This window comes from Mercenaria mercenaria, chromosome 4 (genome assembly GCF_021730395.1).
Source record: "Mercenaria mercenaria strain notata chromosome 4, MADL_Memer_1, whole genome shotgun sequence".
NCBI lineage: Eukaryota > Metazoa > Mollusca > Bivalvia > Venerida > Veneridae > Mercenaria > Mercenaria mercenaria.
The window spans coordinates 1,446,454-1,462,183 of record NC_069364.1 but is presented as its reverse complement, the minus strand read 5'-3'; the positions used below and the strand labels follow the sequence as shown (position 1 = coordinate 1,462,183).

Sequence of the window (15,730 nt, the reverse complement as noted above, 5' to 3'; positions counted from 1 at the left end):
CTTACCAAAAAGGTACTGACTAAATGGCAGACTGTTCAGATCATGATCAGACTGCATAGATTTGCAGGCTGATCATGATCTACACTGGTCGCAAGGGCAGAATCAATCGTGTCCATACATTGAGAATGTTCAGACAGCTATCATACTTTTCCCTCGCTGGATTTGCACCTACGACTTCCAGGTCAGAAGACCAATGCATGTACACCTGCTTCTCTTCTACTTGATGCAGTTTTATGCGTACAGTTCATGTTGTCAAAACTGTGGATAGTGTTTTAAAAATCTTTTTATCAACTATCTTCTTATGAACACTGTCATGTTCTTGTTTATCAACAACTTTTGTATAAAAACAGGTGTATTTCTTCCCATTTGTGATTGCTCTGATATACTTCTAATGATATCTATTTAAGGTGTCAAGATCTCTGAGACTGTGTTTTAAGGCTGCGAGATCTCAGAAGCTGTATTTGACTTCATGAATTCAAAGTTTATTAATGTTATAAACTGTTAGATTTTTTTCAGTAGCTGAGATAATAGTGTCTTCATGATCTTGAATTTGTTTACTTCTTCCCACCCCTGGTCTTGGCTTTTGCACATTTTTGCATGTAATTGTGTTTACAGTTTACACCACTTTGACTTTGAGTTAATAAAATCTCAAGAGGTTGTCAGTAGTTTTTTGTTTGCATCTAGACAGGTTTATACAGTAGCTTTTGAAGCAGTGTTGATGAAACTTCCGTTGAGACTATATTTTCTACATATCTCATTGTATACTGGTTTCAGGCTTTCTGTCCTAGTGTCTGTCCATAGACACATTCTTGTGCTCACCAGCACTCCTCATCCCCTTGACACAATTTAATGAAACATCACACAACTTTTCAGTAACAACAGTAGTTGTGCATGGTGCATGTTAGGTTCTTTCAGAAAATCATTCTGCACAGTTAGTGGACCTTGTTTTTTGTTACTATACTATATACATACAGTCCACATAATTATGCAATCTTGTATGTGCCTCAAATTACAAAGTACTATGTCAGTGTGTGCAGGGGAGGATGGGTGTTGGGTACATTCATCACCTTCAGTAATAGCTTTAGTTAGTTATTAGTTTATTCACATTTCACATATATACGTACCAAACTTAGTAAGAGGTTTGTTTATCAGAGAATGAGATCTTGAACACTATATGCTGCAGTTTGTCATTGTTATTAAAATAAAGATTTTGGTGAAAAGAGGTAAGTAAGTAACAGCTTTATTTAAAGTGGATAACATATACGGCATTGGATACATTTTTCAAAACCAATTAACAATATGATCAACTTTATACAATGTACAGAACATCAAACATATACATGTAATAAACTATATACGGATATAACAAACCTGAAAGGAGAACATTATAATATGGAAAGAAGCAAAAGGCAACGACAATGAATCAGTTTTATGTAAAAATGTACAACCTAAACATTTAAAATATACCAAGTCAAGAAAAACTCAAAATATGACAACATGTGACTATTGATATTGCTTTGTATTCTAATTATATATATCAGAGAAGTGCCACTGAAGATGATGATCTTTTGAATTTTTATGCCCCCGAAGGGAGGCATATAGTTTTTGAACCGTCTGTCGGTCTGTCAGTCTGTCCGCAATTTTCGTGTCCGGTCCATATCTTTGTCATCGATGGATGGATTTTCAAATAACTTGGCATGAATGTGTACCACAGTAAGACGACGTGTCGCGCGCAAGACCCAGGTCCGTAGCTCAAAGGTCAAGGTCACACTTAGACTTTAAAGGTCATTTTTCATGATAGTGCATTGATGGGCGTGTCCAGTCCATATCTTTGTCATTCATGCATGGATTTTAAAATAACTAGGCATGAATGTGTGACACAGTAAGACCACGTGTCGCGCACAAGACCCAGTTCCGTAGGTCAAAGGTCCTAAACTCTAACATCGGCCACAACTACTCATTCAAAATGCCATCGGGGGCATATGTCATCCTATGGAGACAGCTCTTGTTCTAAGGTATATAATGAGAGTATATTTATAGGAATGTTGTTCCAAATTACAGCTCCTAAGAGTACTGTAATGATTTACGAAAGAATTCCAATTCTTGGCTTTCAGGTACCATGCATTACAGCACTACAGACACAGAAATGTGCAGATATAATGAATTTGAACATTTCTACTGACCATTAATACTCATTACAGAAAATAAAACTTTTTATTGCACAGAAAGTGCATGAAGTTGGGGAATCAAGTGGCTATATGGGCTATTTATGTGTGCCTGGATACAGTTTATAGGCAGCATATGGCAGGCCTGATTTTTAGTGATATGAAAACATTTACACAGTTCAATCAACCTTCAGTGCTGCCAATTATCTTAATTGCTGTTAAAAGATCATAAAATTCACTTGTTTTGCTTCATTCATCTCCTTCCCCCCCCCCCCCCACACACTTTTCCTTGGGACAGTTTGACCAAGGTGGACAAAATCAGCCACCATTTATTGATTTTGTTAAATAAAAAAATGAAATATGAAATTTTTAAAATGATAATTTTAAATTATCAAAGGGGTATATTTTCAGCTTTGGTAAAACTTTGGTCAAGCAGGTGAGGATTTTGTCCCCATTCAACTGATTCAACCTTTAATTGACTGGAAAGACTAAGCTTTTTTTATTCAAGAGGAATTAAAGTATCAAAGCCATCGCTTCTGACTCCATGTAGAAATTTTTACACAAAATCTCAATAATGTAGTTTAAGCAGATTAGTGTCACAACAAACATGGCCAGATTCGGCTCTTTCTCAAATGTAGCAGTATTTGAAGACTGCAGGCACACAAAATGTAAAGATATCAATTCTTGTGTAATTTCCTTGTGCATTTGTCCTTATTCACCCAAAATGTATCATAAATGATATACGGCAAGTCAGACATTACATAGTTGTAAAATTAATTTTGATAAGGTTAACTAAAAGTCATTGTGAGATCTATTCCTGGCATACAGACACTAAATAGGAAAATGGCGTGGAAAAAAATGGTATTCGCATAATGGTGGATTCAAATAGTCCTCACTTTTTTTGCTCTGTAGAGCTATTTTCCTTATTTTCTTTGCAATTTTTTTGCTGAAATCAACGACAGATCTATGCTTGACATGTAGGTAGCATTTTCATAATGAAATAACAACATGACAGAAGTTTTCATGGAAACTTAGGTCATACACCACCACTACAATTTGGGGTCTCATTTTTTAGCTGATTTTGCAGTTTGTGTTTGACTGAAAAAAAGATGTCTTGCATCAAACATTACCCCCACTTTACTTTTGATTTTTATTCAACACTGACAATATTCTTCAAGAAAATATAAGTTACAGACATTTAAAATGGGTCCTGATGTGTGCTGCGGCCATTTGAAATAATGTCAATTTTATATAGAATAAAGAAGAACAGCTATTTAGTGTGTTGTAACCTCCCGGGCAAGCCAAGATGATTGGACAGAAAATTTTATGTTCTTGAAATCAGTTCTCCTCCCTCAGTAAGAACTGAAATGGAGTTAAGAAATACAAGAGTGAAATCCTGTTGAAAAATGGTCAGATACCAATTTCAGGTGAACAAACATTAGTCATTGTAAGGAATGGTAACTGATGAGTTCACTTGAATGGAGTAATAATTGATGATTCTGTCGGCAAAATTTAGAAGACTTTTACATTTTTTCATCAGTTTTGATAGGGACAATTTTCTTAATGGTACATGCACACAAAGAAACACTGTACATCCTGCTACATTCTTTGAAATACAGAAAAAATGTTTCTGTCTGCATTCTGCAGGGTAGTCAGTCATATTATATGAAGAAAAATGTTTCCATTAGCATTGGATTGTATGTTGAAAATGTCAAAACAATTCATGGTTTGTTTTGAGTAATGGATCAATGGAAAACAAGAGTACAACATATGTTAAGCTGGTATCCCAGAATGCATTATCAGTCCGTTTTACTGTCTTTTATTTATTAGAAGCCCCAGTGAATATTGTAAAAAAGCATTCCTTGAAGTATTTCTTTGATGTTTTCATCTTCCCAGTGAGGATTCTATGAAGCATATATTTTAAAAAAATGCATGTGAAATTTTGCACGACATGAACTGTATTAAGTTAGAAAATTTATGTTACAGAGTAAGGGTGCACATGAAAGATTTACTGGTATATATAGATGCACATTTTCATGTCCATCAGTAGTTTAGGTCAAAATATTCCAATTAGGTTTTTGCCATATCAAAATGAACTGTTATTAAATCATACTGCTATTTTTTTTCAAGGTGAACCATATAGAAAGTCTTTAGCAGTCTCCTACAGTGGCATAGAGGGGACATAGGAAATATTTTATCACGTGTGCACGTGGTAGCTATCATGTTCGCATATCAAATATTTTATTTATCACGTTCACATAGGAAATATTTTATTTATCACGTGCACACATGTTAATTAACACGTTCGCACGTGTTAGCTAACACGTGTGCACGTGATAAATAACATATTTCCTATGTCCCCTCTATGCCACCGTAGTCTCCAGTGTTATGCTGATTAAATTAATTTTCACACAATCACTAGCATACATATGAAAAAAATAATCATCAAAATTATAACATGATAATATTAGATAAGAATAAATTTTGTTGTTGACAGTATTTATTACAGAAATCAGTTCAAGTTATGATATATATTATATATTGTCCAGTTTGATTGATAACTAAATTGTTTCTTTTTTGAGATATTTGAAATGACATGGTTTAATGAATGCTTTAAAATTTATGATACAAGGTACTTTTCATATAAGTCTCTCTGTCTGCATGTAAATTGTTTCGAGATATAAAATACTTTTAAGAAACTAATTAAAGGATGGTTGTTGTAATATATATCCCACTTCAAACAAGTTTCCATTTCACTAATTTCCCCTTCATTTTCTTACTGAAAACGTTAAATACAACAAAATTCTCTTCAGACATTTTAAATTGGTTCGAGGTATTTAAAAGATATACATGCTGATCGACCTATAGTTAAAAGTTGATTTTACCACCACAAGTACAGTGACCTTCCAGGTGGGTAATCTCATTGTTTCTGCAGGGGGTAGGTCTGTTTGATTGACAGTGCTATTTATCAATCAGCAAGAGAATATGTTCTTCAGCTTTTTACCTGGCTAAGATTCTTAATTCAAGAGTTGTACTTCATTTGAGGTTAAAGTTTGAATGGATAGAGTTTGCTCTAATGGTGTTCTTTTTACAGAAAGAAAATATTCAAATATTTTTTTGTAATTGACATGTATTTGATCTCCGAAGGATGTAAAGAAGTTGGAATACCTATCTTGATCAAATTTAATGAATAGAAATTGGATATATTTGTGAAATAGAAATATCCCCTGGATTATTTGTTAAATGTATATGAGAACTGGACATTAGTTTCATGTAGGGCATGACTAGGGAGGTTATTGAAAAGTTAATGAGTTTTGTGTTTAATCAAAGAATAAAGGATGACTGTTCAATAAAACAAACATGTAATTACTGATACGGAAACATGTAAAATATCATGTGAAATTTTAGAAAATAATTTTTCACATATCACATGATGAATGATGTGTTTAAGGCTATCTAGTCACAATTAAGTTGTCAATTAGTGACCAATTTACTGATGAGTGATGTAAAAATACTGCAGATAAATATTCTAATTGATTTTCTTAATTAGAGGTGAAAAGTGTATCTGGTAATATTCTTAATTGAGTAAATTTGATCAGGTTCATTTCACTGTTAGAATAGGAATAACTCTGATGCATATCAGTGAAAAATGAGAGAAAGTTCAGAAAATGATTTTACATGTCAATGTAATGGATGAGAAGTATTGTCAACTTCATAAACAGCTGGGATAATTATTGGAAATTATTGTGTTATAATTTACTGTGGTGCTGAAAGTCAATCTAGATTATTACTAGGTGAAAGTATTATACAGGTATTGATAGGTATAAAATTTGAATGGCTGTAGTTAGATACATGACTTCCATTGATGCACATGAAACGATGCACACTTCGAATTAATGAAAGCATTAATAATTCAAGTTTGGACACTAATTTATTGTCGTCAGCCATTTATATTTCAGAGACGGATATAAAACACAGCTAAGTGTCTGTTAACATTTTAATTTTATTATCCTGCAGAGATTAGTTGGAATAAAATGTTTTGTGATAGTACTTAGCATGAGAGAAATTTTACTGAAACATGTTGTTTTATTGTGGATTAAAAAAGCATTGGCCTATTATTTATAGTTTAAAGCAAAATATGTGAAATCTTCTATGCTATATCAATTGAAGCTGAAAAAGAAAATTGAGCAACATTAAATTGCACAGAAGGGAAATAACTGATACAATTTGTTTATAGTATTCAATCAGTGGAGATGTTAGGTTGCTATTTTAGGCTTGAGAGATAAGTTCTGATTGACAGGGGCAGATAACTCTTTTGTCAGATGTGGAATATAACAGAGAAAATGTACATATATATGGGTCATGGAAACATGTTGGTTTAGATTATGAAGATGGACAGTTATCTCTGAAAAAAAGGGGAGGTAAATCACGAAGATATTTTTTGTTTTTTCAAAAGGAAGATAACTCATTAAAAGCATCTTTGACATATAAGAAAAGTGATTTTTTTTCTTAAAGGGAGTTAACTTTGGAAGGGGAGATATTTTTGTTTGAATGAGGAAGATAATTCAGAAAAGTGGAGCTTTACGAGCTTGCCAATGTTTTGTCACGCCTGGTGCAAACAACATCGCAGGAATTGAGGACCAGGAGAAGACAACTCCAGCTGTCTCCAAATCTCATTGAGATTACTATGAATCTTAAATGCTTGCTTAAGAAATTTGAACAGGTATATATTTAACATTTCACAAATGATTTTGATTCGTAACACATTAAAATTATTTAAAGTCTTATTTTGCTCTAACTCTGGTACCAGGTCAGTTAATGCTACATGTCGTAAAATGCTCTGACTCTGGTACCTGGTCTGTTAAAACTACTGTATATCTTAAAATGCTCTAACTCTGGAACCAGGTCAGTTAAAACTACTGTATGTCTTAAAATGTTCTATGTCTTAAAATGTTCTAACTCTGGTACCAGGTCAGTTAAAGCAACTGTATGTCATAAAATGTTCTAACTCTGGAACCAGGTCAGTTAAAACTACTGTATGTCTTAAAATGCTCTAACTCTGGAACCAGGTCAGTTAAAACTACTGTATGTCTTAAAATGTTCTATGTCTTAAAATGTTCTAACTCTGGTACCAGGTCAGTTAAAGCACTGTATGTCATAAAATGTTACTAAATCTGAACCAGGTCAGTTAAAACTACTGTATGTCTTAACATGCCTAACTCTGGAACCTGATCAGTTAAAAACTACTGTATGTCTTAAAAGTTCTATGTCTTAAAAAGTTCTAAACTCTGGTAACAGGTCAGTTAACTACTGTATGTCATGAAATGTTCTAACTCTGGAACCAGGTCAGTTAAAACTACTGTATGTCTTAAAATGCTCTAACTCTGGAACCAGGTCAGTTAAAACTACTGTATGTCATAAAATGTTCTAACTCTGGAACCAGGTCAGTTAAAACTACTGTATGTCTTAAAATGTTCTAACTCTGGTACCAGGTCTGTTAAAACTACTGTATGTCATAAAATGTTCTAACTCTGGAACCAGGTCAGTTAAAACTACTGTATGTCTTAAAATGTTTTAACTCTGGAACCAGGTCAGTTAAAACTACTGTATGTCATAAAATGCTCTAATTCTGGTACAAGGTCAGTTAAAACAACTGTTTGTCGTAAAAGGTTCTAAATCTGGAACCAGGTCAATTAAAGCTATTGTTTGTCTTAAAATGTTCTAACTCTGGAACCAGGTCAGTTAAAATTACAGTTTGTCTTAAAATGATCTAACTCTGGTACCAGGTCAGTTAAAACTACTGTATGGCTTAAAATGTTCTAACTCTGGAACCAGGTCAGTTAACTTTACTGTTTGTCTTATAATGATCTAACTTGGTGAACAAATTTGAAATTTCATTAGATTTAACGAGAAGTGTGCCATACAATTGAAAATATTTACACCAGCTGTTTCATGACTATTTACAATTTGGCGGATTGCCGATGGCAGCTGATTCTGTGAAAGTCTGTTACCACCAATACCTGGTTCACATTTTTTTCACAAAAATTAAATTATGGGTTAATTGACACTAATAATTGATCCTATAAAGAAGAAGCTTTTCCTGTCAGGTTTATAAATGATGAATTGGAGTTTAGGTGAAAATGTGTTCCTGTGGAATTATCCTTGATTATCTTGGAAAATAAAACAAATATACTGCAGTTCTCTTTCAATACACATTGGTAATATTAGACACCTATTATTTCTTTTGTGAAAGATGTTTGTTGAAGTCAAAAGAAAGTAAACATGTTTACTTCTCAGTTTTAAGCTCCATGTTTATATTGTCCTATATTCAAAAATAATTCTATAAGAATTTTTTGGTGTTGAAATTCAGCCAAAAAAGCAAGTCACAAAATGTAGTCAGTATTTGGAATTACCTCTCTTTAGTAAATCTTTGCTTAAAAATTTGGACCTCTAAGTAATGGCTTTTGCTTAGAAACACTAGCCTTTTAGTATATCTATCAAATACACTGATTTAATATGAAACATATGTACCTTTAATCAAGAAAAATTCATTCTGTCAATTTTGATTATATCCCTTTATTGGTCTCTGCTTATCAGCCTCTAACACAATTTGATGGGATTTTGAACCATTATGATAATTGCCTTTCTGGCTGGACATTATCTGCTATACATTAGAAAATGGCACCTTATCTACAACATACACAAACTGTGCTAGATCATTAAGCATTAATTTTTGATATATGGAATGAACCTTAATTGAACAAAAAAAAATATGGACAAAACAAGAAAGGATAAAAAAGTTACTATTTTTAATTACAGAAATGAAAAAAAAATGTCAAAAAAGGTTTTTGCTATTTTACTGTTCTTGATACTGTCTGTATATTTGGTTCAACAGTCATTCATTCTGATTTAGTTCTTGAAAATTATCTCCCTTTAAGCATTGTGCATTAAAGTTACATTATTAATTTGTACTCTTTAGGATTAAATGTCTCAAGTGGGAGGCATATTAAACATTACATAGTAAGTTAACTATTGACCAGTTTAAATGAGGAGATAATAATTTCCAAGTATCTTCTTACTAAATTAGTTAATCTCCCTCAAGCCCACTTAAAATGAGAATACAGTCTGTTAAGAAATATCAATTACCTCCCTTTATATTGGTAAATATAACATGCTATTTAATTATTTTGAATGTCTATTAAAAGGCCTGTCTCAAGTTGGGATTGAATTAATTCACAAAGAGATAGTCAGTTGTTAAACACTAATAATTATGTGGTATACTAAACCCTTTTAGATTATTCAGCCATTAAATTTGATTTTAGATTTTCTTACAATTTTCAATGTATGTGTGATGAAAAAGGAGAAGACATGTTAGTATACTGTTAATTTAATGTTATTCCAGAAACATAACCTTTATTATATCTTTTTAAATAGACAGAATCAGATCTGTAATAGAGATGAAAAATGGCAAGATACTGTTGGGCATTAGATGTCTGACACCCATCTTGAAGGGTCTAGGTTCAAACTAGATGGGACCAGTGACCTTTTCTCCTTTATAGGCCAGGGTTCTCTTCTGTTCTAAAAGTGGTTCAGGTCAGCTTCAAGCTTTCTTTGCTGTCACATTTGGCAAGAGGAAAAAATGGCAACTTAATTCGAAAGTATTTCTCAAGAGGAAAAAGGGGCAACTGAATGCAAATGTATTTGACAAGAGGAAAAAGGGGCAACTTAAAGCAATGTATTTGACAAGAGGAAAAAGGGGCAACTTAATGCATGCACATGTATTTGACAATAGGAAAAAGGGGCAACTTAAAGCAAATGTATTTGACAAGAGGAAAAAGGGGCAACTTAAAGCAAATGTATTTGACAAGAGGAAAAAGGGGCAACTTAAAGCAAATGTATTTGACAAGAGGAAAAAGGGGCAACTTAAAGCAAATGTCTTTAGCAAGAGGAAGAAGGGGCAACTTAAAGCAAATGTATTTAGCAAGAGGAAAAAGGGGCAACTTAAAGCAAATGTATTTGACAAGAGGAAAAAGGGGCAACTTAAAGCAAATGTATTTGACAAGAGGAAAAAGCGGCAACTTAAAGCAAATGTCTTTAGCAAGAGGAAAAAGCGGCAACTTAAAGCAAATGTATTTAGCAAGAGGAAAAAGCGGCAACTTAAAGGAAATGTATTTGACAAGAGGAAAAAGGGGCAACTTAAAGCAAATGTATTTTACAAGAGGAAAAAGGGGCAACTTAAAGCAGATGTATTTGACAAGAGGGAAAAGGGGCAACTTAAAGCAAATGTATTTGACAATAGGAAAAAGGGGCAACTTGCAAATTAAATTGTTGCTTACATCAGACTAAATAAGCAGTATGAATGTGTACTTTGTATGATGGTAAAACAGCAAGGACTAGAATAAAAGCAAACAAATACTCTATATTTTCAGAAAGTTATTATTATAGGCACAATAATATCTGGTATAGTTGTTACTTTGGCCAGTTGTAATGAAAGTCAAACACATAAAGCAGAACTCTTCTGTACATTCTTCTGGGATATGTTCAGAAACTGGCGGGATGTTATGATTTTTGTCAGTTACAGTTTGTATGATTGTGGAAATGTGTTTTGAAGTATGCGCTTAATTGACCATTTCTTTTAATGTGAAATACAGGCTTTTATTAATACCTTATGCCAACTTTGGCCGGATTTTCACATCTTGGAGCATCGAGGATCACTGTTTTTTTACTGTTCTCATAAAATAAAAAAGATATCTGGAACTTCTTTTCTTACAAAGTACAAAAAAGTTAGTATTTGCAATGAATTATAATGTGGTTGTTTTCTACACTTTGTATTGGGATACAAAAAAAAAATGTTTGTGAACAGAAATATTTCTATATCAGTGCTGTCTATCAGTCTAGGTAGGTTATGTGAAGAACCAAGTTGCTATATGGCCCTTTCAAGAACAAATCTTTCTCACTTTAAAGTGTTTTTTTTTTTTAAACTTCAAGTTCATTGCTTGCTTAGAATTTCAGACTGTTTGCCTAACTGAACTTCTGTCTTAAACATTTCATCACTTCAGAGCAAAACATTCTGTTTGTTTGTTCGTTCTTTTTGCTGTTTTTCAACAGTATTTCAGTTATGTAACCATGGGCATGCCGTTAACCTAACCAGTGTTCCTGGATTCTGTACCAGTACAAACCTATTCTCCCCAAGTAACTGCCAACTTCACCACATAAATCAGAGGTGGAGGACAAATGATTTCAGACACAATGTCTTTTATCAAATCGTCTTGGAGAACATACGCCCCACCCGATGACTGAACTCACGAACCCGTGATCTGTAGACCAACGCTGTCCCTACTGAACTAAGCGGGCAGACTAAAACGTTTTGTAGACAAAAGGATTTTATTCAACTTCTGCCATTGTCAGCTTATTCGGATCTTCAGGATGTGACTACAGTGTGGATCATTTCAACCATCAATGACCACACTATGCTTGTTCATTGTACACTTTTACATGTAAATAATGAATGTAAATTGCCAATTAAGATTAAATATCATTTGAATAAGTAGGAAATTAAAATCAGACTGATTATACGAGATGACCCTTTAATTCGCCCATTATTTGCATTTCTATTTGCATTTGATATAAAAGAACAAATTCATGATTTAATTAAACTCCAATAGGCCAAGATATCAACGTTACTTGAAAATTTATTGCTTGTATATGTTATAAACTCAAGTTAGTATTAATAAAAATTAAGTTACAGTACAATTTGTAGTTACAATATGTTACAATTTATATTTTGGTTGTTACACTTTGTAACATTTAAGTTAACCTTTACCCCGCTAAATTTCTATAATGAACTTGTCCTTCTTCCTATTTCGACAGTACCATTAACTGTTAAAAGGGGTGCTTACCAAAATGTTACTGACTGAATGGCTAACAGTGCTGATCATGATCAGACTGCACGGATGTGTAGGCTGATCATGATCTACACTGGTTGCAAAGGCAGAATCAGTCGTGTCCAGCATGGTAAGGGTTTAAGTACATTGCAGCACATTAGTCAATTTGGTCAAGTCACAGAGTCAAATTAAAATACTTCATTACACGTTTTTCAGTGAATTATAGAAAAATTACAGTGAAATATATCTAGTATTTTCACAGTGAAAAAAATCAAAATGTATTTTTCACTGGTTAGAAACTACAAAATGGGTAAATTTATAAAAGGAAAATTTGTTTTACATGTAAGATTGTTCATTTCTCTATAATTCTTCAGTATACGACGTTTGTAACAACTGATTTAAATTTTATAGCACGCAACACAATTAAAATGTGAATATCACGATATATGATAATTATCTAAATGTTAATTATTTTTGCAATATTGAAAATATGTTTAATTAATGCCAGGGTTTACCTGCGGCAATTCACCGAGATCACTTTATTAGTCTGATATTGACCACTGAGTTACTGCCCTTGGGCACAGACATATATTATACAAACACCTATGTTGGTCAATAATATTTGTGATATGTCATAGAGATAAACAAACTGATAGTATAATTAGTGAAAATGTTATACAATATTGGATATAAAACCCTGCCTATCAATATTTGATGTGTAATATTGAAACCAGATATTGTTAAGAATTCCTGATATGGCTAATTGCAACATTGAAATGGGTATCCAAGATTATGCAATCCAGGACTAATTATAAATATTTATAAGGGGTTATTCGATGTAAATCTTAGATTTATTCTGCTTCATTGAACTGATGCCTTGTAAACCCATCCTATAGAAAACATGTAGATACTACAGTGTAGATAGCCTATATTTAATTTGTGACAAAAGAATGATGTCTTACATGGTACTGATGGCTAAGCCAGTAAGATATAAAATAACAAACTTGAATACCACACTAGCTGTTTTCAACTATTTTCTACAGGTCTTCAGCATAATTCATCTTGACTAATCCTCTTTCCATACGATATGAATGGGAGGCAGTTTGGTACTGTTGAAAGATTTTTAATTATATGTGTACTCATATGACTTGAAGATGGCAGTCTGTTGTGAATACACTAGGGCTAACCAGTACCCCAAAATTAGTTTAGACTGGCCTGATCCTTCTATCCCAAATCAAATTCTTAAGCAATGGTCACATTTACGTTCACGCACGTAGTTGTTCGTAGTTCATTTTAAACGTAGTTTGTCGTACGTTGAAGTACGTGTAAGTACGAACAACTACGTTCAACTACGAGTAAATCGGGTAGGGTTAAATAGGGTATCACTATGTCTTACCACGAGTTACTACGTTACACTACGTATATACTACGATCGAAGTACGAACAACGACGACAAATTACGATCAACTACGTTGAGCTACGGAAAAGCGTTAAGCCGTAGTGGAGCCCTAGTTTAGTTTAGCCGTAGTGGAGCCCTAGTTGGTCGTAGTTGAACCGTACTGTCGATGTGTTTTTCTTGTACTACGATCAAAAACGATACACACTACTGTTAAGTACGATCAAGTACGTTTAACTAAGATCAACTACGTTCAAACTACGGTCACAGTAGGGTCAAAACATCGTAGTTAATCGTAGTCAGATTTTGAACATGTCGAAAAATTATTTGCTTACTACGGACAAATCATAAGTTCGAACTACGATCATTACTACGTTTGACTACGATTATCTACGTGTAACTACGCTTAGTACGATCAACTACGATCAGCTACGATCATTCCTTACTACGATTAACTACGTGTAGTGTGACCACGCCATTAGTCTGAGGTTATAAAACTAAGATTTGAGACCATTCTGAGAATGGAACCTTGCCATTGGTCTATTTCAAAATTGTGCTCAGAAACAACCAATCAGAATGATGCTAGAGTTTTTAGACTGGTCTCAAAACTCAGTTTTGTAACCATTCACCTTTGACTGCAAATAAAGCTAGATGCAGAACAATTAGTTCTTGGCATAGTTGTAAAAAAAATCATTTAATAAAAGGTTTTGTGTGAATGTTTCCTACATTTTCGTCTTCCTGTTTCAGGATCTGCAAGCTGAGGTTGATGCTCATGAGAGTACCTATGATTCATTGACTTCTGCCGGTAACCAGCTTTCACACAGAATGGTGGGAACCGATATTCAACGACTACACAAACGTCTGGAGGAGATGAACAAACGGTGGCTCAGTCTGATGACCAAATCTATGGAAATTAGGTGAGACAGAAACTGTTTCTGTAAGACTGTAATACAGGGAACCCACTCCAATTTTGATAGATTGTCAAGAGTAATTTATTTGAAGTATGAAGATTTTATGCCCACGAAGCCTTTCTGTTTGGAGGTTTCTGGATTCTGGTTTTGGGGGTGTTTCACTGTATCATTGTTGAAATTTGTTACCTCCTTATTTTGAACCCTCTTATGATGCTAACCTGCAGCTCTGTGCCTAATGGACAGCTGGAATACAGACTAGCTACAGGTATTTCATCATTAAGGTTTTCAAGGATTAAACACAATTTTGACATCCCCTCTGGCCAAAGCCCTGCCCCTTCTCCACTGACTTTGTGGTTGTTTGATCTAAAAGTAACTTACTGCATGTAATAAAGAAAAGTTAAAACTTCTATCACCAAAAATAATCAGACATTTTTGATATAATTCTTGAAAGCTCACCTAAGCAAAAAGGCTTTATAGATGACCTGAGCATAGGCTTGTTAGCTTGCTTAAGCAAGACTTGATAGTCCACCTAAATTAAAAACTTGTTAGCTTACCTGAGCAAAAGGCTTTATAACTTGCCTGTGCAAAGGCATGTTAGCTGACACCTAAGCAAAAGGCCTGTATGCTCACCTAAGCAAAAGGCATGATAGCTCACCTAAGCAAAAGACTTTATAACTCACCTAAGCTAATAGCTTGATAGCTTGCCTAAGAGGCTTGATAGCTCAGTTAAGCAAAAGACTATATAACTCACCTAAGCAAAAGGCTTGATAGCTTGCCTAAGCAAAAGGCTTGATAGCTCAATTAAGCAAAAGGCTTTTATAGCTCAATTAAGCAAAAGACTTTCTAACTCCCCTAAACAAAAGGCTTGATAGCTCACATGAGCAAAAGGTTTGTTAGTTCACCTAAGCAAAAGTTCTGATAGCTTGCCTAAGCAAAAGACTTTATAACTCACCTAAGCAAAAAGCTTGATAGCTTGCCTAAGCAAAATGCTTGATAGCTCACCTAAGCAAAAGGCTCGATAGCTCAATTAAGCAAAAGACTTTATAACTCACCTAAGCAAAAGGCTTGATAGCTCAATTAAGCAAAAGACTTTATGACTCACCTAAGCAAAAGGCTTGATAGCTTGCCTAAGCAAAAGGCTTGATAGCTCACCTGAGCAAAAGGCTTGATAGCTCACCTAAGCAAAAGGCTTGATAGATTGCCTGAGCAAAAGACTTGAAAGCTGACATGAGAAAAAGGCTTGATAGCTCACCTAAGCAAAAGGCATGATAGATGTCCAAAGTAAAATGCCTGTTAGCTTACCTAATCAAAAAGCTTTATAGCTGACTTTAGCAAAAGGTTTGATAGCTTAAAAAGGCTCAAACTGAGCTGATC

The 15,730-nt window shown here is 33.9% G+C and overlaps 1 protein-coding gene across 10 annotated transcripts in view; it reads left to right on the top strand.

Moving 5' to 3' along the window:
• The window catches only part of LOC123552588 (dystrophin-like), a 253,635-nt gene that overhangs the window by 198,372 nt on the left and 39,533 nt on the right, over positions 1 to 15,730 (top strand). For all 10 annotated transcript variants that reach the window (XM_053540095.1, XM_053540089.1, XM_053540088.1 and 7 more), the window contains one exon: positions 14,193 to 14,362. In XM_053540095.1, coding sequence (XP_053396070.1) covers positions 14,193 to 14,362 — 170 coding nt within the window. The remainder of the gene's footprint in view (positions 1 to 14,192; positions 14,363 to 15,730) is intronic.